A 24,985-nucleotide genomic window follows, 5' to 3' on the forward strand; every position below is an offset into this window, starting at 1 on the left:
TGTAAAAAAATATGGAAAAAGTCGAGGTCTGAATACTTTCCGAAAGCCCTGTATATATATATATATATATATATATATATATATACACACAGTACCAGTCAAAAGTTTGGACACACTCCTTCAAGGGTTTTTCTTTATTTTTACTATTTTCTACATTATATAATAATAGTGAAGACATCAAAACTATGGAATAACACACATGGAATCATGTAGTAACCCAAAAAGTGTTAAACATATCAAAATATATTTTAGATTTTAGATTCTTCAAAGTTGCAACCCTTTGCCTTGATGACAGCTTTGCGCACTCTTGGCATTCTCTCATCCAGGTTCATGAGGAATGCTTTTCCAACAGTCTTGAAGACGCCCGCTGAGGACTTGTTGGCTGCTTTTCCTTCACTCTGCGGTCCAACTCATCCCAAACCATCTCAATTGGGTTGAGGTTGGGTGATTGTGGAGGCCAGGTCATCTGATGCAGCACTCCATCACTTTCCTTCTTGTTAAAATAGCCCTTACACAGCCTGGAGGTGTGTTGGGTCATTGTCCTGTTGAAAAACAAATAATAGTGCCACTAAGCCCAAACCAGATGGGATGTTGTATTGCTGCAGAATGCTGTGGTAGCCATGCTGGTTAAGTGTGTCTTGAAGCCTAAATAAATCCCAGTGTCACCAGCAAAGCACCCCCACACCATCATACCTCCCACACCATCATACCTCCTCCACCATGCTTCACGGTGGGAACCACACATGCGGAGGTCATCTGTTCACCTACTCTGTGTCTCACAAAGACAGCGGTTGGAACCAAAAATCTGAAATTTGGACAGTCTAATGTCCATTGCTCGTGTTTCTTGGCGAAAGCAAGTCTCTTCTTATTATTGGTGTCCTCTATTAGTGTTTTTTTGCAGCAATTTGACCATGAAAACCTGATTCACACAGTTTCCTCTGAACAGTCGATGTTGACCTATGTCTGTTACTTGACCTCCGTGAAGCATTTATTTGGGCTGCAATCTGAGGTGCAGTTAACTCTAATGAACTTATCCTCTGCAGCAGAGGTAACTCTGGGTCTTCCTTTCCTTTGGCAGTCCTCATGAGAGCCAGTTTCATCATAGCTTTTGATGGTTTTTGCGACTGCACTTGAAGAAACTTTCAAAGTTTTTGAAATTATCCGGATCGACTGACCTTCATGTCTTAAAGTAATGATGGACTGCCATTTCTCTTTGGTTATTTGAACTGTTCTTGCCATAAATCAATCTTCTGTATACCCCCCTACCTTGTCACAACACAACTGATTGGCTCAAATGCATTAAGAAGGAAAGAAATTCCACAAATTAACTTTTAACAAGGCACATGTTAATTGAAATGCACTCCAGGTGACTACATCATGAAGCTGGTTGAGAGAATGCCAAGAGTGTTTAAAGCTGTCATCAAGGCAAAGGGTGGACACTTTGAAGAATCTCAAATCAAAAATATATTTTGATATGTTTAACACTTTTTTGGTTATTACATAATTCCACATGTGTTATTTTCTAGTTTAATGTCTTCACTATTATTCCACAATGTAGAACATAGTAAAAATAAAGAAAAACCCTTGAATGAGTAGGTGTGTCCAAACTTTTGACTGGTAGTGTATATATTTTTGTTTGTGTTTTTTGTTCATTGTATAACGCAGGGCGCATTTGGAAATGAGATCTAGGTCTCAATATGTCTCCCCTGTTAAAAATAAAGGTTAAATCAATACATAAATATATATTTTTTAAATGGTTGATCACCGGGTGTCTGAGGTCATATCTTTAAGTTGAGAAAAATTTACCAGAGACACATGACCAACACTCACACAGCTAATTTGTTTTAAAGGAAATATTTATTCACGTTGATAATAGTACATTTTACATTTGTGGGTGTTTGTACATTCTTATGTATTTGTCTGTGCATTTTTGTTAATTTAGCATGCGTAAATAATTGTGTGCATGTGTGCGTGTTCGCAAGCGTGTGTGTGTTTACATGATCACTTTTACAATTTCTCTTAAATATGTTTTTGTACAGTTCCCTATCAGTTAGGAGAGACAGAACAACCAAAAAGAAAAACAAAGGAAAGACATTCCAAACATTCCAAAGGTAAAGGATAGATCTGACAGATCAATTAGACGGGAGTCTCAGGGACATTGAGGATCTGAGCTGAGAGCCCGTTGTGCCAGTTCTTCAGCTTGCGGAAGCGAGGTCCTTTCACCTCCGACTCAAACTTATCCCTGGGAGAACGACAGAAAGAGAGAGACAGAGGGTCAATGTTTTAGGGTTAGGTTTAGGTTTAGTCTTAGGGTTAAGATTAGGTTTCCGGGTCAAGGTTAGGGTAAGGGTACAGGTTAGGGTTAGGGAAAATAGGATTTTGAATGGGGAATGAATTGTGTGTCCCCACAAGACTGTGTGTGTGCGTGTGTGTGTGTGTGTGTGTGTGTGTGTGTGTGTGTGTGTGTGTGTGTGTGTGTGTGTGTGTGTGTGCGTGCATGCGCCTCACCTTGATCTCTGTAGGGCCTCCTCATCTGGGTCTTGCACTGAGGACAGAAAGGGGGAGAAAAGAAGGGGAGGAGCGGAAGAAGAGAAAGGGAGGGAGAAGACGGAGAAGAGAGGTGAGGATGCATAAAAGATGAAGAAAATACATCTATGCATGAAGTCATCAGAGGTACAGAGTCGACAGGGGGATGAAGAGGGAAGGAGAGAGAGAGAGAGTTGAGTAGAGGTGTACTGACTGTATTCTGTGCCGGTGAGGTGGGCCAGGATCCTGAAGCTCTTGGACTGCAGATTGGCAGCCCGTCTGGCCATCTCCTCGTCTCTGTCGTGTTGCTGGATCACAGCTTGGTAGACTGGAGACGCACTGTCAACCACCGGGTCCTTCACAGGCAGGGAACCGCTGCAAGCAGGATACATGATGTCAGTAACTAGTCCATTACTGTAAACCCCCAAGGCATTTTTACCTCAAATACTTATAGAAAGTTGTATTTGAACTCAAAGTCAATGAAACTCAAAGTCAATGAAAAGTAATTATTACTTAAAATGTCTATGTGGTACTGATTCAAAACTAAATGACACAACTACATTGAATAATTGATTAATCTTATGCTACACAAAGATAAATAACATACATTTTTCCAAACTAATACAATCGTTTCGTTTTTTGCACCCGTTACTGAAGTGGTTGTTCCACTTTTAATGGCTTAGGCAGTCTCCAAGTTTATCCAAACTCTGCCAGTCATTATGAATGCAGGTTGCAGGGTGAATGAAAATGTAAACTGTTGGATATTCTAAATCTGTCTGGATTCCAATAAAAATGTTGAGGAAACCTCTTGCACTTAATGTATCTGAGTACAGTTACTTAAGTGGTTTTGTAGTCATTACTCAAACCGATAGTCACTGTGAGCCTGTAGGGCAGGCATCATCAACTAGATTCAGCCGGGGGGGGGGGGGGGGGGGGGGGGGGGGGGAATGGTCGGGGGACCACAACATAATTACTAATTATTTGTAGACTGAAAAGAATCCCAAATCGATCAAATATTTGACTAAAACATAATTTCAAACCTTTCTTACATTTGTATACAATCACATGTACAGTATATATTATGTGTGGGAATACTTGGGAACAGATCATTAAAATCACTTGGAGCTGATTTCTGGTGTTTTTATAGTCTTATGTCCAACAATGAAAAGAAAAGAAAAAAAAGAAAAATGTTTTTTTTTTTGCTCGGGCCAAACGGGGCCGCCAGTTGGGGAACCCTGCTCTAGGGGGTCCAGATTTGAGTTGTATCAGCGTTCATTTTTTTGTAACGCCCCAGTAAGCCACAGGTGGACTCCAATCAAGTTGTAGAAAAAGCTCAAGGATGATCAATGTAAACAGGATGCACCTGAGCTCAATTTCGAGTCTCATAGCAAGGAGTCTGAATACTTATGTACATAAATAAGCCATTTCTGTGTTTTATTTTTAATACATTTGCAAAAATGTCTGAAGACCTGTTTTGCTTTGTCATAATGGGGTATTGTGTGTAGATTGTTGAGGAAAAAACATGATTTAATACATTTTTGAATAAGGCTGTAACGTAACAAAATGTGAAGGGGTCTGAGCGTCTGAATACATTACGAATGCACTATAGAACCTTTTCAATGGGACTTTAGGAAAAGGTTCTTTATAGCGCCATACAAGATCCATTTAACATCTTATTAGCATGGTTCTTTATAGAACCTTCAAAAAAGGTTTTATATAGCATCAAAAATGGTTCTGCTCTGGTTACAAGCCAAATAACCCTTATTTGGCACTAGTACGTATAGACAGTTACTGGGTATTTACGCTTTTGCTCCTCCCCTGCTCTAATACATCTGATTCTATCAAGTTCTTGATGGGCAACTGATTAGCTGGATCAGGCATGCTAGAGTAGGTCTCTCCGGGAGGATGGTTGGCTGGGTTAGGGTTAGGAGCCTCGTCTAGTGTTAGGGGGGTTAGAACAGGAGGGGGAGACCAGTGATACTCAGAACATTCTGTTATGTAATCAGACCAGAGTTATCCCCTGAAACACCTTAGTTAACCCCGGAAACACCTTAGTTAACCCCTGAAACCATGCTGAAACACCAGAGTTAACCCCTGAAACACCTTAGGTAAACCCTGAAAGCATGCTGAAACACCTTAGTTAACCCCTGAAACACCTTAGTTAACCCCTGAAAACATGCTGAAACGCCTTAGTTTACCCCTGAAACACCTTAGTTCACCTCTGGATGCAAGAAACTGGATGCAAACTACAGACACATGGAAATGAGACAGACACGGCGAGAGAAATAGCTAGGCACATGGACAGAGAAATAGCTAGGCACATGGACAGAGAAATAGCTAGGCATATGGACAGATAAATAGCTAGGCACATGGACAGAGAAATAGCTAGGCACATGGACAGAGAAATAGCTAGGCACATGGACAGATAAATAGCTAGGCATATGGACAAAGAAATAGCTAGGCACATGGACAGAGAAATAGCTAGGCACATGGACAGATAAATAGCTAGGCATATGGACAGATACATAGCTAGGCACATGGACAGAGAAATAGCTAGGCACATGGACAGAGAAATAGCTAGGCACATGGACAGATAAATAGCTAGGCATATGGACAGAGAAATACCTAGGCACATGGACAGAGAAATAGCTAGGCACATGGGCAGAGAAATATCTAGGCATATGGACAGAGAAATAGCTAGGCACATGGACAGGGAAATAGCTAGGCACATGGACAGATAAATAGTTAGGCACATGGACAGAGAAATAGCTAGGCACATGGACAGAGAAATAGCTAGGCACATGGACAGATAAATAGCTAGGCACATGGACAGGGAAATAGCTAGGCACGTGGACAGAGAAATAGCTAGGCACATGGACAGATAAATAGCTAGGCACATGGACAGATAAATAGCTAGGCACATGGACAGATAAATAGCTAGGCACATGGACAAATAAATAGCTAGGCACATGTCACGACTCCGACCGAAGGTGACTCCCCTTCCCGTTCAGGTGGCGCTCGGCGGTCGTCGTCGCCGGCCTACTAGCTGCCACTGACTCTTTTTCCTCCCCCTCCTTATGTGTTTATTTGTTACACCTGTGTTGAGGTGATTATAATTAGTTGGGCTTTATTAGTCAGCCAGCCCGTACGTTTCTTTGTGCGGGATTGATCAGTTGTACCTTGGTATCGGGAGTAGACGAACGTATTGTTTGTTTCGTTCATAGAGTGTATTTGGACTGGGTTTTTGTCCCCCGTGTATGGGGCATTTGTTTGTACACCCAGTGTTTTCGTGGGGACATTGTTTACCGTGTGTGCATTAAAAGCACTATATTGAACTCTCTGTTGTTCCTGCGCCTGACTTCACACCCCCCGACACCCAGAGCGTTACAGAATCCCGCATCACAAGAAATGGAGTCAGCAGGAGCAGCAGCCAACCCTCTCCCATCGATGGAGGAACGGGTTCTCCACCATACCACCGTCCTCCATCGGATCGGATCGGATCGGCCATGGACCAAATGATGGAGAGAATGGACCGATGGGAGAGGAGTGGGCTCCTCTCTCTACCTTCGGCTCCCCCCCCTCAGGACTCTCCATCCCCCGGGTCCAGCGCGCTCCGTCTTACGCTCCCGAGGGATTATGATGGAGCTGCGGCGGGGTGCCAGGGTTTCTTACTTCAACTGGAACTATACCTGGCCACCGTTAGCCCCACTCCCTCGGGAGCGGAGAAGGTGAGTGTCCTCGTCTCCTGCCTAACCGGTTGTGCTCTGGAGTGGGCAAACGCAGTCTGGAATGGCCCAGACTCAGCGAAGGAGCACTACCCAGAGTTTACCCGCCGTTTTCGTGCCGTGTTTGACCACCCCCCAGAGGGCCGAGCGGCGGGTGAAAGACTATTCCATCTCAGGCAGGAGAAGAAGAGCACCCAGGATTACGCGCTGGAGTTCCGGACCTTGGCCGCGGGATCAGGGTGGAACGACAGGGCCCTTATTGACCACTACCGGTGTAGTCTCCGGGAGGACGTCCGCAGGGAGCTAGCGTGTCGGGACACCGCTCTTTCCCTTGATGAGCTAATTGACATGTCCATCCGACTGGACAATCTGCTGGCTGCCCGCGGGCATTCGGAGAGGGTCCTGTGCGTTCCACCACCCAGCACCCCGGCTCCCATCCCGATGGAGTTGGGAGGGGCCGTGCCTAGGGGTATCGGAGGAGGAGGCCCCCCCTGCACCAGCTGTGGTCGGAGAGGACACACGGCCGATCGGTGCTGGGGGGGTCCGTCTGGGAGTCGAGATGGCAGGCGGAACACTTCTCGATCACCCCAGGTGAGTCAGCACCAAACTCACCCAGAACCCCCTGTTGGTCACATGTTTGTCTTGATTTTTTTCCTTAAATTTTTCCCTCTTCCCAGCATAGGGCGCTAGTCGATTCAGGTGCAGCTGGGAACTTTATGGATCGCGGACCCGCCCGTAAGTTGGGCGTTCCGCTTGTGCCGATAGATTCTCCCTTTCCCGTGCACTCCCTAGATAGCCGGCCATTAGGGTCAGGGGTGGTCAGGGAGGCCACAGTTCCACTGGACATGGTGACTCAGGGGAATCATAGGGAACGTATCAGTCTCTATATTATTGATTCGCCTGCGTTTCCAGTGGTGCTGGGAATTCCCTGGCTGGCCCGGCACAATCCCAGTATTTCGTGGAGACAGGGGGTTCTCCAGGGGTGGTCAGAGGAGTGTTCTGGAAAGTGTCTGGGAGTTTCCATCGGTGCCACGTCGGTGGAGAGTCCAGACCAGGGTTCCACGGTGTGCATTCCCCCCGAGTATGCCGATTTGGCAATCGCTTTCAGTAAAAAGAAAGCGACGAAATTACCACTCCATCGACCGGGAAGGGATTGTGCGATAGATCTCCAGGTAAACGCTGCGCTTCCCAAGAGTCACGTGTACCCCTTGTCCCAAGAGGAGATGTTGGCTATGGAGACATATGTCACAGAGTCTCTGGGACAGGGGTACATTCGGCCCTCCATCTCACCCGTCTCCTCGAGTTTCTTTTTTGTGAAGAAAAAGGAGGGAGGTTTGCGTCCGTGTATTGATTATAGAGGTCTAAATGCCATCACAGTGGGGTTTAGTTACCCACTACCTCTCATCGCTTCGGCGGTGGAATCATTTCACGGAGCGCAGTTCTTTACAAGACTGGACCTCAGGAGCGCGTACAGTCTGGTGCGTATTCGGAAAGTAGACGAGTGGAAAACCGCATTTAGTACCACATCGGGCCACTATGAGTACTGCGTCATGCCGTATGGGTTAAAGAATGCTCCAGCCGTTTTCCAATCCTTTGTAGACGAGATTCCCAGGGACCTGCACGTGCAGGGCGTGGTTGTGTATATCGATGACATTCTGATCTACTCAGCTACTCACGCCGCGCATGTATCTCTGGTACGCAAGGTGCTTGGTAGACTGCTGGAGCATGACCTATACGTCAAGGCTGAGAAGTGTGTGTTCTCCAAACGAGCCGTCTCCTTCCTGGGTTATCGCATTTCCACCTCGGGCGTGGTGGAGAGTGACCGCATTAAGGCCGTGCGTAATTGGCCGACTCCGACCACGGTAAAAGAGGTGCAGCGGTTTTTGGGTTTTGCCAACTACTACCGGAGATTTATCCGGGGTTTTGGCCAGGTAGCGGCTCCCATTACCTCACTGCTAAAGGGGGGCCCGGTGCGGTTGCGGTGGTCAGCAGCGGCGGACGGAGCTTTCAATAGGTTGAAGGCTCTGTTCACGGATGCGCCCGTGTTGGCGCATCCGGACCCCTCTTTAGCATTCATAGTGGAGGTGGACGCGTCCGAGGCTGGGGTGGGTGCCGTGCTATCACAGCGCTCGGGTACGCCACCAAAACTCCGCCCCTGCGCTTTCTTCTCTAGGAAGCTCAGCCCAGCGGAGCGTAACTATGATGTGGGGGACCGGGAGTTGTTAGCGGTGGTCAGGGCTCTGAAGGTGTGGAAACACTGGCTTGAGGGGGCTAAGCACCCCTTTCTCATCTGGACCGACCACCAGAATCTGGAGTATATTCGGGCAGCTAGGAGACTGAACCCACGTCAGGCAAGGTGGGCCATGTTCTTCACCCGGTTCCGGTTTACGTTATCCTATAGACCAGGCTCCCAAAACGTAAAGGCTGATGCACTGTCCCGCCTTTACGACACGGAGGATAGGTCCACCGAACCCACTCCCATCCTCCCCGCCTCGAGGCTGATAGCACCAGTGGTATTGGAGGTGGACTCGGACATCGAGCGGGCGCTACGGGCGGAACCCGCGCCTCCTCAGTGTCCGGCGGGGCGGAAGTATGTGCCGCTTGGTGTTCGGGACCAACTGATTCGGTGGGCTCACGTCCTACCCTCCTCGGGTCACCCTGGGGTGGCGAGGACAGTGGGGAGCCTTCGGGGGAGGTATTGGTGGCCTACCTTAGCTCGGGACGTTAGGGTTTATGTCTCCTCCTGTTCGGTATGCACCCAGAGTAAGGCTCCTAGGCACCTTCCTAGAGGGAAGTTGCAACCCCTCCCCGTTCCACAATGGCCATGGTCTCATCTGTCCGTAGATTTCCTGACCGATCTTCCCCCGTCTCAGGGGAACACTACGGTTCTGGTGATTGTGGATCGGTTTTCTAAGTCCTGCTGTCTCCTCCCGTTGCCCGGTATCCCTACAGCCCTACAGACTGCGGAGGCCTTATTCACCCACGTCTTCCGGCACTACGGGGTGCCGGAGGACATCGTTTCTGATCGGGGCCCCCAGTTCACGTCCCGAGTATGGAGGGCGTTCATGGAGCGTCTGGGGGTCTCGGTCAGCCTGACTTCCGGTTATCACCCCGAGAGTAATGGGCAGGTGGAGAGAGTGAACCAGGAGGTGGGTAGGTTTCTGCGGTCGTATTGCCAGGACCGGCCAGGGGAGTGGGCGAGATACATTCCCTGGGCCGAGATGGCCCAGAACTCACTACGCCACTCCTCTACTAACGTGTCCCCCTTTCAGTGTGTGTTGGGGTACCAGCCGGTCCTGGCACCATGGCATCCGAGCCAGACCGAGGCTCCTGCGGTGGAGGAATGGGTACAGCGCTCCAAGGAGACCTGGAGGGCCGTCCAGGAGTCCCTCCAACAAGCTAGGAGAAGGCAGAAGAGGAGCGCTGACCGCCACCGCAGTGAGGCCCCCGTGTTTGTACCGGGGGAAAGGGTCTGGCTCTCGACCCAAAACCTGCCCCTCCGCTTGCCCTGCCGGAAGCTGGGGCCGCAGTGTGTAGGGCCCTTCAAAGTCCTGAGGAGAATAAACGAGGTGTGTTATCGATTACAACTCCCTTCCTATTATCGTATTAACCCCTCATTTCATGTGTCTCTCCTCAGGCCGGTGGTAGCTGGTCCCCTGCAGGACGGTGAGGTGCCGGAGGTCCCTCCTCCCCCTCTGGACATCGAGGGGTCCCCGGCGTATACGATACGGGCCATTCTGGACTCGAGACGCCGGGTGAGGGGCCTGCAGTACCTCGTGGACTGGGAGGGGTACGGTCCGGAGGAGAGGTGCTGGGTACCGGTGGGGGACATTTTGGATCCGTCAATGTTGAGGGATTTCCATCGCCTCCATCCGGATCGCCCTGCGCCTCGTCCTCCGGGTCGTCCTCGAGGCCGGTGTCGGCGCGCTGCGGGAGCCGCGCGTCAGAGGGGGGGTACTGTCATGACTCCGACCGAAGGTGACTCCCCTTCCGGTTCGGGTGGCGCTCGGCGGTCGTCGTCTACTAGCTGCCACTGACTCTTTTTCCTCCCCCTCCTTATGTGTTTATTTGTTACACCTGTGTTGAGGTGATTATAATTAGTTGGGCTTTATTAGTCAGCCAGCCCGTACGTTTCTTTGTGCGGGATTGATCAGTTGTACCTTGGTATCGGGAGTAGACGAACGTATTGTTTGTTTCGTTCATAGAGTGTATTTGGACTGGGTTTTTGTCCCCCGTGTATGGGGCATTTGTTTGTACACCCAGTGTTTTCGTGGGGACGTTGTTTACCGTGTGTGCATTAAAAGCACTATATTGAACTCTCTGTTGTTCCTGCGCCTGACTTCACACCCCCCCAACACCCAGAGCGTTACAGCACATGGACAGAGAGCCACATGGAAAACATCAGATCCATATGATATATGCAAATGTAAATATATCATATGAGACAGATGTGATAGTGCTTATTACATGAGCCTGATATTACTTCATTACATGAGCCTGATATTACTTCATTACATGAGCCTGATATTACTTCATTACATGAGCCTGATATTACTTCATTACATGAGCCTGATATTACTTCATTACATGAGCCTGATATTACTCCATTACAGTAAGCTAATAAATGACACATATCATATAGAGGAGAGTAGTAGGGTGTAAAAGTAAATGGTTTATACTTACGCCAGGGGGGAGCCAGCAGGAACATCCTCACTGAGGTCATGTGATCAGAGGGGGGCGGGGTGCAGGTTTAGGGGTGGGTGACACGACACAGGGTGGTTGATTGATTGGTTGGTTGTGGATGAAGAGACGAAAGGAAGGAAGGAAGGAAGGAAGGAAGGAAGGAAGGAAGGAAGGAAGGAAGGAAGGAAGGAAGGAAGGAAGGAAGGAAAGAAAGATGACAAGTGTGAGTGTAGAAATACAGCGTGACTCTTAATACAAAATGTAGTCTCTGCATTGTGTCTACGCGCCCGTGCCTGTGTGTGTGTCTGTATCCATGTGCGTGCGTGTTTGCATATGTCTGTGTGTGCAATGTGTGTATGTGTTCCTACCCGTCATGGCCCTTGGACTGTGATTGTCCGGCAATAGCGTCCATGATGGCGTCCTGAGAGTACATGGATATGGGGGTGTTGTACTGAGCGTGGACGATAGTGGCCTTGCCTCCTGGGCCGCGCACCTCGATGGGTTTATTGGTGGACAGAGCCGAGTCCTTCAGAGCTATGGGGTTAAAGTTGGGCAAATACTCCTGACTGGAGGGGAATAGGGTCGAGTCACAGGGTCAAGGGTCAGGGATAAAGGGTAATTTTGGGAGGGTTTGTAGGGTTTTGTGGGATAAAGGGGCAATACGGATCCATATTTGGGTTCACAGGTTGTAGGGGAATCAGACGGCCAGAGAGATATAAAGAGAGGAGGGAAAAGAAAGAGAGGAGGATGGTGAGAGGTGCAGCAGGAGTAGGAGAGAGACAGAGAGGTAGAGACAGAGAGACAGAGAGACAGAGACAGGGAGGCTGAGACAGGGAGGCTGAGACAGGGAGGCAGAGAGACAGAGAAACAGAGAGTCAGAGACAGGGAGGCTGAGACAGCGAGACAGAGACAGAGAGGTAGAGACAGAGAGGTAAAGACAGAGACACAGGGAGGGTGAGACAGGGAGGCAGAGACAGAGAGGCAGAGAGACAGAGAGGCAGAGAGGCAGAGAGAGAGACAGAGAGTCAGAGACAGGGAGGCTGAGACAGGCAGGCAGAGACAGAGAGACAGAGGGGCAGAGAGACAGAGAGGCAGAGAGACAGAGAGGCCGAGACAGCGAGGCAGAGACAGCGAGGCTGAGACAGAGAGGCAGAGACAGAGAGGCTGAGACAGAGAGGCTGAGACAGAGAGGCATAGAGACAGAGACATAACTTAAATGTATTTTCTCTGAGGGTTTACACTCTGAACAGCACTACAGTGTTTACCCACATTATGATAATCACTAGCACTGATTATATAGTACCTGTCTGTCTCTCTAGTACACTGGCACTGATTATATTGTACCTGTCTGTCTCTCTAGTACACTTCCACTGATTATATAGTACCTGTCTGTCTCTCTAGTACACTGGCACTGATTATATTGTACCTGTCTGTCTCTCCAGTACACTGATTATATAGTACCTGTCTGTCTCTCTAGTAGTCTGTCTGTCTGTCTGTCTGTCTGTCTGTCTGTCTGTCTGTCTGTCTGTCTGTCTGTCTGTCTGTCTGTCTGTCTGTCTGTCTGTCTCATGTACACTATGACTGATTACATTGTACCTAGTCTCTCTCTCTAAACAGATAGAGGTGACAACCTTTTCTACAACTGAAATTACTTTGTGTTAGTAATACATTGACTCTAATGTCAACTGAGGACTAAGACATTGAGCATGAGCCTTGACGTCAGGGAAATACACACGCCAACACACTGATCCAGAAACACAATATCTCTGACACATTCTACAGACAAGCAATGGAAACTAAACCAATCAAAGCTAGCTAATAGTAAATCGGATGTAAAAGACAACACCACCACTACACGCACACTGCAAACATGAACACTGTACATTCCTAGGTAGTAGTGATGCCTTATTAACGTTCGTACTGTATTCTACTAATGCACGTACATGCACACGTCAATAAACATACAGAATGAGTACCCACACATAAACACACATAGTCCGGCATACATGTACTGGCCATAAATGTATTTATGCATACCTATGAGCACTCTAACACATACACCTGTACGGTATATCCTGATGAAAATGACACAAAGCAGTATTTGATCATTTATATTTTTTAAACATTTCACCACAGCGTTGATACGTGTTATTACAATTGGACTTCATCAACACTAGACGTCATCTCAGCATCTACAGTGTTATTACCCTAGTACATTATACTGGGTAACACTTTTCCTTTATAAAGGGTTGGTAACAGGGTTATAAGTCGTATTTAGACTGTTCATCATTAGTATATAAGCAGTTTACTTATTATTTATAAATTATAATGAATAAATAATGAATAGTCTATAAACTTATAGAAACCCTTCATGAAATATAGGTTTAGGTTTAGTGATGTTACGTTTGATGCGTATGCGTCGAAATCGCTAAGCAGTGTACATCGAAGCAGTGTGCCGATGCATGTATCACTTTATCAGAAGCACGTGATCAATGACGACCGCAGCTTCGTTTCGTCGAACAACCACCTGATTGGTTTGGTAGAAGACAAAAATGTATAAGACTCGTGCTACAGCGTGGTCGACGTAATCTATAATAATTTGGCTGCTCTAAATTCTTTTGACCAGCAGGTGCCACTAGTGTGCAACGCGTTGATTAAAGCCTCAGGTAATGAACCTATTTTCGATAACAATTGGAAATGCTCAATGTGTCAGGAAGCTTCTTTCCCCCATCACTAGTCGGGGTTAGTACCCGTGTGACCTTGTACTGCATTAACAGACTGCCATGTGGACGCAGCACACTGACACGACGGTTCTGACAGAGATGCTGAGAACAGACACTTCATCCTCAACAGAGAATGGATCAGTGCTCGCACGAGATGCCATTTCACGAAATAGACGCCAGCACACACACCTAAGCTCATACACACTCTTCAACATTGTTCATGCAAATGATCCACTTTCAGGTGGTACTGACTTTCCAGCCGTGTTTGCAATGATCTGTAACAATATGACAGAGAGAGAATGAGAGAGAGAGAGAGAGACAGAGACAGAGAGAGACAGAGACAGAGACAGAGACAAAGACAGAGACAGAGACAGAGACAGAGACAGAGACAGAGACAGAGAGAGAGAGAGAGAGAGAGAGAGAGAGAGTAAGGTATTATCAGAGTGATATTAAGGTGATAGTTCTAGGAGTCGTTCTGTGTGTTATAATAGCAGTTGTGTTTATATATATATATACAGTATATATATAGTTGTGTGTGATCACTGTGATATTTCCCAGGAATTCCTGCGACCCAGCAGACTGACTGACAGGAGCAGGAGCTCCACAGTCACATGACACACACACACAAACACACACCCACAGACATGCACAAGTGCGCGTACACACACTCAGACAGAAGAAGAATACTTTGTTGTTAATTTTCTTCGAGAGAACAGAAACTGGTGTTTTTACTCTGAGCTCAAGCCCCCGAGGTACACACACTACCCACATAGTTGGAGCAGTTTAGGGGTTATGTGCTGAATATAGATATGGATCTATCCCTGTGTGTGTGTGTGTGTGTGTGTGTGTGTGTGTGTGTGTGTGTGTGTGTGTGTGTGTGTGTGTGTGTGTGTGTGTGTGTGTGTGTGTGTGTGTGTGAGATACTGCATGAGAGGGGGGTTGGGATCCACTTCAACCAGAGCGGAACATTCCAGCATGGCGAGGAGCAGCTGTTCTGGTGTTTGTTTGTGTCAGCTTACAAAAAGAGGGTCACCTGTACCGAACTAGGGATATACGGTCAGGCTTACCGACACGTTACCGGACACATTTAACGTATGCCAATCAGTACAACCTCTTAACTTCACCCCCCAGCCCAGCTTAGTTGAACTGATGAGGTGAGAGAACATTCCCTCAAAGGCCATCAGCGACCAAGCGCTAAATCACCCGTTGTCAGCGGAATGACTGTAGTCGCCATGTACACACGAACAGTGTGACCCTGTGGTGCTGTGTTACCTGGAGACAGTCCAGGTGTGTGTCCGAGCGTGCACGTTACCACTCCGGGTGGCGACCACGAATGTGAGCCAGCGTAATGTGTTCCCGGGATAATCACGGAATGTTCTGAGGGGTGTGTGCTCGTTAACCCCTCCCCCCCTCAAGTTGTCCCAGAATGGAGATAACCAGGGGAGGGGATGGGGACAGGAACAGAGTGACGAGCAAAATTAAACATGGGGGTAGTACAACAAGGCCTTAGTTCCAGGGGTTTCCAGTGGTTGGGAGAGGAGGAAGTATTTTTCCCCAGTTAGTTTGGAGGTTTTGTTGTGGGAGGTGGTGGTTGGGAACTAGTGCACTATACGGGGAACAGGGTTCCATTTCCTATACGACCCCAGGCTACCTACCCCAGGAATGACCCTCCGCTGCTTGCCCCCTCTCTACCAAATCTGGCAGCCCCAGTCTCCTCTCCTGCCACCTTCCCTTGCAGCAGGGCCATCTCTCTGAGTGTGTGCAGAGTACAGGCCAATGGGGGAGTTATATTGCCCCTTCTGGCTCGGGGGAGACACTGCAGTGGCAAGGGGAGAGGATGTACAGGGTTTGGAGGTTAGAATCCCAGGCCTCTTCACCTCCAGCTTTTCTTCTTCTTCTTCTTCTTCTTCTTCTTCTTCTTCTTCTTCTTCTTCTTCTTCTTCTTCTTCTTCTTCTTCTTCTTCTTCTTCATCACCCTCCAAGAGAGATATGGTGAATCCCAAACTGCCCCCTCGCCCCTACCAACTCCCTCGGGAGGGACCTCTGTTGTCACATGTTGCGATATTCAGAGGGTGACTTCCAGAGAGTGTTGAAGGGATCAATAAACCCATCAACTTTGGGACACACTGGTGGTTTGAATGATGCAATTCATGTTCCACTTTTAAATAGGAATAAAACGGCATGAAATTCAAATGAACAAATCCCCCCTGTCGTTTTACACCTCAGTAACAGTTTAACATTTCATTTGGGAGGTATTTCATCTGTTACATGTGTCAAGTCTCAGAATCTGACATAAACAAATGCATGTGGCGTATAATTGTGGCATATAACTCTCCATGCTTTTGTATCAAACTGTGCCAACTCCAAACATATCGTGGCGCGGGTCGGGATAGCACTTCGCTCTGAAGCCTGCAGCCTTGTCCGAAGTGGCTATCGGAGGGTCTAATTAATGGAGGGCCAAGGGAAGGGAGTGATTTTGGGATGCACCGGTAGTGAGGGGCTAGGAGAAATAAAGAGTGATGGATGGGTTAACAATGAGGGAAACGATAGATGAGCATGAGCCTCTGATAGTTCCAGTCGGTATGGGATAGAAAGTTGAGACCCCTCCTGTCTGTGGGGAAAACAACCTGTGGTTACGCCATTGGCTCACAGCAAAAATGTTATTGTTGTCTGCTTGTTTTAGTCAATTTACCAAACTACATTCAAGAAAAGTACAACATGTCTAAGGATTTCTATTCAACATTGCCTGCTCTCTAGCATTATCACTACTTAGAAAAAAGTAATATTGTAGGGCGTCCCTCACGCCCCTTTTCATGACGGCCACGTGAGTTACACAATAACTACACTAAACAAGTTAAATATCTTACCTGTGATGAAATGTTCTCCACAGACATAGCTATGTGTGGCCTACTTGGACAACCGGGTCCCCACATTTCCACCTCTCCCACGAACTGCCTGAAGCCACAGACAGGGCTCTTCTAAGCCACCTAAGACACAGGGCTCTTCTCCGAGCCTCTATTGTCTTACTTGGGAGCATTACGAACCGTAGGTCGAGAGACAGGGCTCTTCTCCGAGCCTCTATTGTCTTGGGAGCATTACGAACCGTAGGTCGAGAGACAGGGCTCTTCTCCGAGCCTCTATTGTCTTACTTGGGAGCATTACGAACCGTAGGTCGAGAGACAGGGCTCTTCTCCGAGCCTCTATTGTCTTACTTGGGAGCATTACGAACCGTAGGTCGAGAGACAGGGCTCTTCTCCGAGCCTCTATTGTCTTACTTGGGAGCATTACGAACCGTAGGTCGAGAGACAGAGCTCTTCTCCGAGCCTCTATTGTCTTACTTGGGAGCATTACGAACCGTAGGTCGAGAGACAGGGCTCTTCTCCGAGCCTCTATTGTCTTACTTGGGAGCATTACGAACCGTAGGTCGAGAGACAGGGCTCTTCTGCGAGCCTCTATTGTCTTGGGAGCATTACGAACCGTAGGTCGAGAGACAGGGCTCTTCTCCGAGCCTCTATTGTCTTACTTGGGAGCATTACGAACCGTAGGTCGAGAGACAGGGCTCTTCTCCGAGCCTCTATTGTCTTACTTGGGAGCATTACGAACCGTAGGTCGAGAGACAGGGCTCTTCTCCGAGCCTCTATTGTCTTACTTGGGAGCATTACGAACCGTAGGTCGAGAGACAGGGCTCTTCTCCGAGCCTCTATTGTCTTACTTGGGAGCATTACGAACCGTAGGTCGAGAGACAGGGCTCTTCTCCGAGCCTCTATTGTCTTACTTGGGAGCATTACGAACCGTAGGTCGAGAGACAGGGCTCTTCTCCGAGCCTCTATTGTCTTACTTGGGAGCATTACGAACCGTAGGTCGAGAGACAGGGCTCTTCTCCGAGCCTCTATTGTCTTACTTGGGAGCATTACGAACCGTAGGTCGAGAGACAGGGCTCTTCTCCGAGCCTCTATTGTCTTACCTGGGAGCATTACGAACCGTAGGTCGAGAGACAGGGCTCTTCTCCGAGCCTCTATTGTCTTACTTGGGAGCATTACGAACCGTAGGTCGAGAGACAGGGCTCTTCTCCGAGCCTCTATTGTCTTACTTGGGAGCATTACGAACCGTAGGTCGAGAGACAGGGCTCTTCTCCGAGCCTCTATTGTCTTACTTGGGAGCATTACGAACCGTAGGTCCAGATTTTTTTACCGGGCTACATTTACATTGAACAACAATGCAGCAGCTTTTCGGCATGTTTTGTTATTTCTGTAAAATAAGACGAAGTTGGCTCTTTTGGGTCAATTGGAAAGAATGTTTGTGTTCCCCAATTTGTGGGCGTGGTCGAGGGGAATTACATGAATATAGACTCGGAGGATCCTCTGCTCCTCTGCTCTTTACTGTGGAAGCTGCTACAGAGGCACTAGGAACACTAGAGGGCGCCAACACACAGCCTTGATTCCCATCTTCTGTTCAAAGACGTGCACACGCGCAGACAGAAATTCACAAACTTTTATGTGTGTTTACCTTTTGGTGAGGGATAACTGGCATGGGGGAGTCCATTCTGGGCATTGCCATGGGAATAGGGACGGGACGTTTCGACCTAGATTCAGAACCACAACAACACATTTTTAGCATTATGTAGTTGAGCATGTTATCTTCTAAGTATTTTAAGAGCAAGAGTACATGTGTGTGTGTGTGTGTATGTATGTATGTGTGTGTGTGTGTGTGTGTGTGTGTGTGTGTGTGTGTGTGTGTGTGTGTGTGTGTGTGTGTGTGTGTGTGTGTGTGTGTGTGTGTGTGTGTGTGTTTACTTCCCTGTCATCCAGGACCTCTATACCGGGCGGTGTCAGAGGAAGGCCTAAAAAATAGTCAAAGACTCCAGCCACCTAAGACACAGACTGTTCAAAGTCTGGAACCTGCAGGACCCTAAACAGCTTCTACCCCCGAGCCATGAGACTTCTAAACAAGACCGCTAAATAGCTAATCAAATGGCTGACCCACTAACTTTTTTTCACATACGCTGCAGCTACTGTCTATTATCTACCCTGTTGCCAAGTCACTTTACCTCTACCTATATGTCCAGTACGTAGCTACTTAAATTACCCCTGCATATCGACTCGATACTGGTACTCCCTGTATGCACATATCCATGTTATTTTTCCCTGGTTATTTATTTTCATTATTTACTGTGGTATTCCTCTTGTCACTATTTCTATTTTTTATTGTATCTTTAACTCTGCATTGTTGGAAAATAACCTGTAAGTAAAAGCATTTCACTGTTGGTCTAAACCTGTTGCTACGAAGCATGTGACAAATACATTTTGATTTGAATAAATCCACACGGGGTGTTAAATCAAAACTGAAAGTGTTGAGTTTGTGAATCCATATAGACACAGTAACAGTGTTTAATTAATACACTGCTTATTGTAAAACCTTATTCAAATATTTCCCAGCGTGCGTTTCGAGTGTATTGTGACGTTATATCAACCATGACTGATTGTTAGTGACAGAGTCATGGTTGTTGCAGTCATCCATTTTTTGGCTTATGGACTTCCGCAAGCGAGATCCTAAGTGAATATGTTATCATAAAAATAACATAATGCATAAGTACAGTGTCTTTAGAATGAATTTCTTCATGTGTTACAAAGTGGGATTAAAGTGGATTTAATTGCATTTTTTTTGTCCACGATCTACACAAAACACTCTGTAATATCAATGTGGAAGAATTTTTTTTTTTATACATGAAAAATACACTATTAATATACACTCCATGGCCAAAAGTATGTGGACTCATGGGCATTAATATGGAGTTGGTCCCCCCTTTGCTGCTATAACAGCCTCCACTCTTCTGGGAAGGCTTTCCACTAGATGTTGGACTTGCTGTGGGGACTTGCTTCCATTCAGCCACAAGAGCATTACTGAGGTTGGGCACTGATGTTGGGCGATTAGGCCTGGCTCGCAGTCAGCGTTCCAATTCATCCCAAAAGTGTTCGATGGGGTTGAGGTCAGGGCTCTATGCAGGCCAGTCAAGTTCTTCCACACCGATCTCGACAAACCATTTCTGTATGGACCTCGCTTTGTGCATAGGAGCACTGTCATGCTGAAACGGGAAAGGGCCTTCCCCAAATTTTTGCCACAAAGTTGGAAGCACAGAATTGCCTAGTATATCATTGTGTGCTGTAGCGTTAAAATGTCCCTTCACTGGAACTAAGGGTCCTTGCCGAAACCATGAAAAACAGCCCCAGACCATTATTCCTCCTCCACCAAACTTTACAGTTGGCACTATGCATCCGCCAAACCCAGATTTGTCCATCAGACTGCCACATGGTGAACCGTGATTCATGACTCCAGAGAACTCGTTTCCCCTGCTCCATAGTCCAATTGCGGCGAGCTTTACACCACTCCAGCCGACGCTTTGCATTGCGCATGGTGATCTTAGGCTTGTGTGCGGCTGCTCGGCCATGGAAACCCATTTCATGAAGCTCCCGACGAACAGTTCTTGTGCTGATGTTGCTTCCAAAGGCAGTTTGGAACTCGGTAGTGTGTTTTTACGTGCTACAACACTCACTGGTCCTGTTCCGTAAAGTTGTGTGGACTACCACTTCGTGGCTGAACCGTTGTTGCTCTGAACCGTTGTTTCCACTTCACAATAACAGCACTTACAGTTGACCGGGGAAGCTCTGGCAGGGCAGAAATTTGACGAACTGACTTGTTGGAAAGATGTAATACTATGATGGTGCCGAGTTGAAAGTCACTGAGCTCTTCAGTAAGGCCATTCTACTGCCAATGTTTGTCTATGGAGATTGCATGGCGGTGTGCTCGATTTTATACACATGTCAGCAACGGGTGTGGCTGAAATAGCTTAATCCACTATTGAAAGGGGTGTCCACATACTATTGTATGTATAGTGTACCTTGATTAGATAAGTATTTACTCCCCTGAATCAATACATGTTAGAATCTCCATTGGCAGTGATTACAGACATTTTTTGCCATACATTGCCATACATTTTCAAGCAGATTTAATTCAAAACTGTAACTTGGCCACTCAGGAACATGCACTGTGTTCTTGTTAAGCAACTCCAGTGCCGATTTGGCTTGTTGAAAGATATTGTCCTGCTGAAATGTGAATTCCTCTCCCAGTGTCTGGTGTAAAGCAGACTAAAGCAGGTTTTCCTCTAGGATTTTGCCTGTGCTTAGCTCCATTCCGCTTCTTTTCATCCTGAAAAACTCCCCGGTCTTTTCCGATGTGAAGCATACCCATTCCATGATGCAGCCACCACCATGGTTGAAAATAAGGATGTAGTTACTCAGTGATGTTTTGTGTTGGATTTTCTCCAAACATAAACTCCCTATCCCTTCTGTGAAACCTAGACCCCTCATCATACCACCCCCTTCCCCACCAGTCCATTACCTGCTCTGATCGCTCCTCCCCGCCCCTTACTGTCCCTGATCCACCCCTCCCACCACCAACTGCCCTTGACCCCACTACCATAACCCCTACTGCCCCTGACTCCCCCCCCCTTGCTCCTTAGTGAATCAGATCCATCCCCCTTAGCTCTTCCTGCCCCTGATCCCGAACAGCAGCAAGCTGGTCAGCCTCAGTCCAGACCCCCCGAACCCTACAATCCGCCTTCACCCCGTCTGCAACGGAATGATCAAACCCTGAACCTGGACCCCACCAATAACCCATCACCATGACACTGACAATACACTCAGATCAGAAAGACACACTCTGGCTGTTCATGGTTACCTCCCCACTAGTGAATCCATCCATAAGGTACGTAAAGAGAATTCCCCCATGGATGCACTCACACTAAACACACCTGCCAACTATTTGTGAGTGCTCCATGGCCAGGTGAGCCTTGCCCTGTTTGTTCCCTCTGTCTTCCAGCGTCCAGCCATGCCTCCACATCGCTCCTCCTCCAGCACCAGCCCAGGCTGATGGGCATACTCTCCACCACCCCATCCCCTGCTCCCTCTCCATCCCTCTCACAGAACCTGTCTGGAACCAGGAACCATTCATCATCACACCAGAAGAGGCGCGGAGGAAGCACCAAAGATCTAGACAACTTCCCGGAACGAGCAGTTCACAGGGGAGCACCAAAGATCTAGACAACTCCCCGGAACGAGCAGTTCACAGGGGAGGACCATCACCTCCTGGTCTTGGGTTTCCAGGTGTGTTTTCTCGCTCATGAGGTTGTCCTCACTCCCCTTTGCAGGTCCAGAACAAATCCCAGCATAAACACCAATCCAGATCCCGGTTTCCAGCACCAGTCCCAGCACCAGACTGCCAGACGAGGCGCGGAGGAGGGACCAAAGATCAGACCTTCACCCTGAGCGAGTAGGCCACAGGAAAGTACCACGTCTCTCTGTTCCTCTGGTTCTAGGGCTCCAATTTGTGCCTGCTTGATCCTCAGGTTGTCCTTCCTCCCCTTTCCCCTTCCCAGTTCCTGGTTCCCGGTCCCCAGTCTCAACAGCAGACCCAGCACCAAGCCAATGGTTTCCAGTCCCGGAATTACTAATCCAGCGTTTCCCAAAGTCGGCCCTGGGGACCCCAAGGGGTGCACATTTGTTTCTTGCCCTAGTACATGGATACTAAACTAGATTCAGCTGAGGGCTGATTTTTTCTTGAGCGGATGGTCGGGGCCCAGAACATAATTACAAATCATTTGTAGACTGAAAATTGAACGCAGAAGCCCAAACAGATATAATATTGACTAAAACATAATAATTTCAAACCTTGCTTACATTTGTATATGACCACGACTCTCTGTTCTGTGTTATTTCATCTTATGATCAAGTCTCTCTGTTCTGTGTTATTTCATCTCATGATCACGTCTCTCTGTTCTGTGTTATTTCATCTCATCTCTATAGAGACGCTGTCTGACGTCTTCAAAATACATACAAATTACATAAAGTACAAGGTACATACAGTTTGCAGGCGACATAACAGTAGTGAGCTTGATTACCAACAACAACGAGACAGCCTACAGGGAGGAGGTGAGGGCACTCGGTGTGTGGTGTCAGGAAAAACCAAAGTACATGAATCTCTAGGAGACAGAATGCGTCTCCTTCCTGAGCGGTATGACGGCTGCGTGGTCCCATGGTGTTTATACTTGCTTACTATTGTTTGTACAGATGAACGTGGTACCTTCAGGCATTTGGAAATTGCTCCCAAGGATGAACCAGACTTGTGGAGGTCTAAAAAAAAAATCTGAGGTCTTGGCTGATTGTTTTGATTTTCCCATGATGTCAAGCAAAGAGGCATTGAGTTTGAAGGTTGGCTTTGAAATACATCCACAGGTACACCTCCAATTGACTCAAATTATGTCAATTAGCATATCAGAAGCTTCTAAAGCCATGACATCATTTTCCAAGCTGTTTAACTTCTTTGGGGTAGGGGGCAGTATTTTCACATCCGGATGAAAAGCGTACCCAGAGTAAACTGCCTGCAGCTCAGGCCCAGATGCTAGGATATGCCTATTATTAGTAGAGTTGGATAGAAAACACTCTGCAGTTTCTAAAACTGTTTGAATGATGTCTGTGAGTATAACAGAACTCATATGGCAGGCAAAAACCTAAGAAAAAATCCAACCAGGAAGTGGGAAATCTGAGGTTTTTAGTTTTTCAACTCTTTGCTTATCCAAGATACAGTGGAAATGGGGTCATGTTGCACTTCCTAAGGCTTCCACTAGATGTCAACAGTTTTTAGAACCTTGTATGATGCTTCTACTGTGAAGTGGGGGCGAATGAGAGGGGATTGAGTAAGGTCAGCCATGAGCTGACCATGCGCTGACTCTGCGCGTTCATGTGAGAGTTAGCTTGAGTTCCATCGCATTTCTGAAGACAAAGGAATTCTCCGGTTGGAACATTATTGAAGATTTATGTTAAAAACATCCTAAAGATTGATTCTATACTTCGTTTGACATGTTTTTACGGACTGTAATATTACATTTCGTCTGAACTTTTGCCTGGACCTGCCCGCGCGTCGTGAGTTTAGATTGTGTACTGAACGCGCGAACAACAAGGAGGAATTTGGACATAAATTATGGACATTATCGAACAAAACAAACATTTATTGTGGAACTGGGATTCCTGGGAGTTTATTCTGATGAAGATCATCAAAGGTAAGTGAATATTTATAATGCTATTTCTGACTTCTGTTGACTCCAACATGGCGGATATCTCTTTGGGTTGATTTGTCGTCTGAGTGCCGTACTCAGATTATTGCATGGTTTGTTTTTTCCGTAAAGTTGTTTTGAAATCTGACACAGCGGTTGCATTAAGGAGAAGTGGATCTAAAATTCCATGTATAACACTTGTATTTTCATCAACATTTATGATGACTATTTCTGTAAATTGATGTGGCTCTATGCAAAATCACCGGATGTTATGGAACTCAGATTTTTGGATATAAATATGAACTTTACCGAACAAAACATACATGTATTGTGTAACATGAAGTCCTATGAGTGTCATCTGATGAAGATCATCAAAGGTTAGTGATTCATTTTATCTATATTTCTGCTTTTTGTGACTCCTCTCTTTGGCTGGAAAAATGGCTGTGTTTTTCTGTGACTTGGCTCTGACCTAACATAATTGTTTGGTTTGCTTTCGTCGTAAAGCCTTTTTGAAATCGGACACTGTGGCTGGATTTACAACAAGTGTATCTTTAAAATGGTGTAAAATACATGTATGTTTGAGGAATGTTAATTATGGGATTTCTGTTGTTTTGAATTTGGCGCCCTGCAGTTTCACTGGCTGTTGACGAGGTGGGACGCTACCATCCCACATACCCTAGAGAGGTTAAAGGCACAGTCAACTTAGTGCATGTAAACTTCTGACCCACTGGAATTGTGATACAGTGCATTATAAGTGAAATAATCTGTCTTTAAACAATTGTTGTAAAAATTACTTTTGTCATGCACAAAGTAGATGTCCTAACCGACTTGCCAAAACTATAGTTTGTTAACAAGAAATTTGTGGAATGGTTGAAAAACGAGTTTTAATGACTCCATCGTAAGTGCATGTAAACTTCTGACTTCAACTCTATATTCAATGTGTGGGGCAAAATTTAGGCTATGATTAAGACATTTGAGGTATTTTCTGTCTGCATTATCAAGGACAACACACAGGTATTGCCATCATTGTATGATTTCTGTGTGCAAATGAACTCAAGCTTACGGACAATGTCAAATGTGATATAGCGAAGCACTTGAGTGAGTACTTTCCAGAAACGGACGACACAAACAACTGGATTCGTTATCCCTTTCATGCCCTGCCTCCAGTCCACTTACTGATATCTGAACAAGAGAGCCTCATCCAAATTGCAACAAGCGGTTCT

At 46.8% G+C, this 24,985-nt stretch overlaps 1 protein-coding gene across 1 annotated transcript; it reads right to left on the bottom strand.

The window, feature by feature from the left end:
* Positions 1–2,013: 2,013 nt before the first annotated feature.
* LOC120045345 (LIM domain-binding protein 3-like) lies at positions 2,014–21,553 on the bottom strand. Its single transcript, XM_038990225.1, has 8 exons — positions 21,465–21,553; positions 18,164–18,239; positions 13,910–13,932; positions 11,303–11,500; positions 10,935–10,964; positions 2,741–2,901; positions 2,509–2,545; positions 2,014–2,242 (listed from the first exon to the last, which is right to left on the bottom strand). The coding sequence occupies exons 1-8, from the start codon at positions 21,551–21,553 to the stop codon at positions 2,137–2,139; spliced, it is 720 nt and encodes a 239-aa protein (XP_038846153.1). The 3' UTR covers positions 2,014–2,136.
* Positions 21,554–24,985: the final 3,432 nt, after the last annotated feature.

The sequence above is a fragment of the Salvelinus namaycush genome, chromosome 4, assembly GCF_016432855.1.
Source record: "Salvelinus namaycush isolate Seneca chromosome 4, SaNama_1.0, whole genome shotgun sequence".
In the NCBI taxonomy this organism is placed as follows: domain Eukaryota; kingdom Metazoa; phylum Chordata; class Actinopteri; order Salmoniformes; family Salmonidae; genus Salvelinus; species Salvelinus namaycush.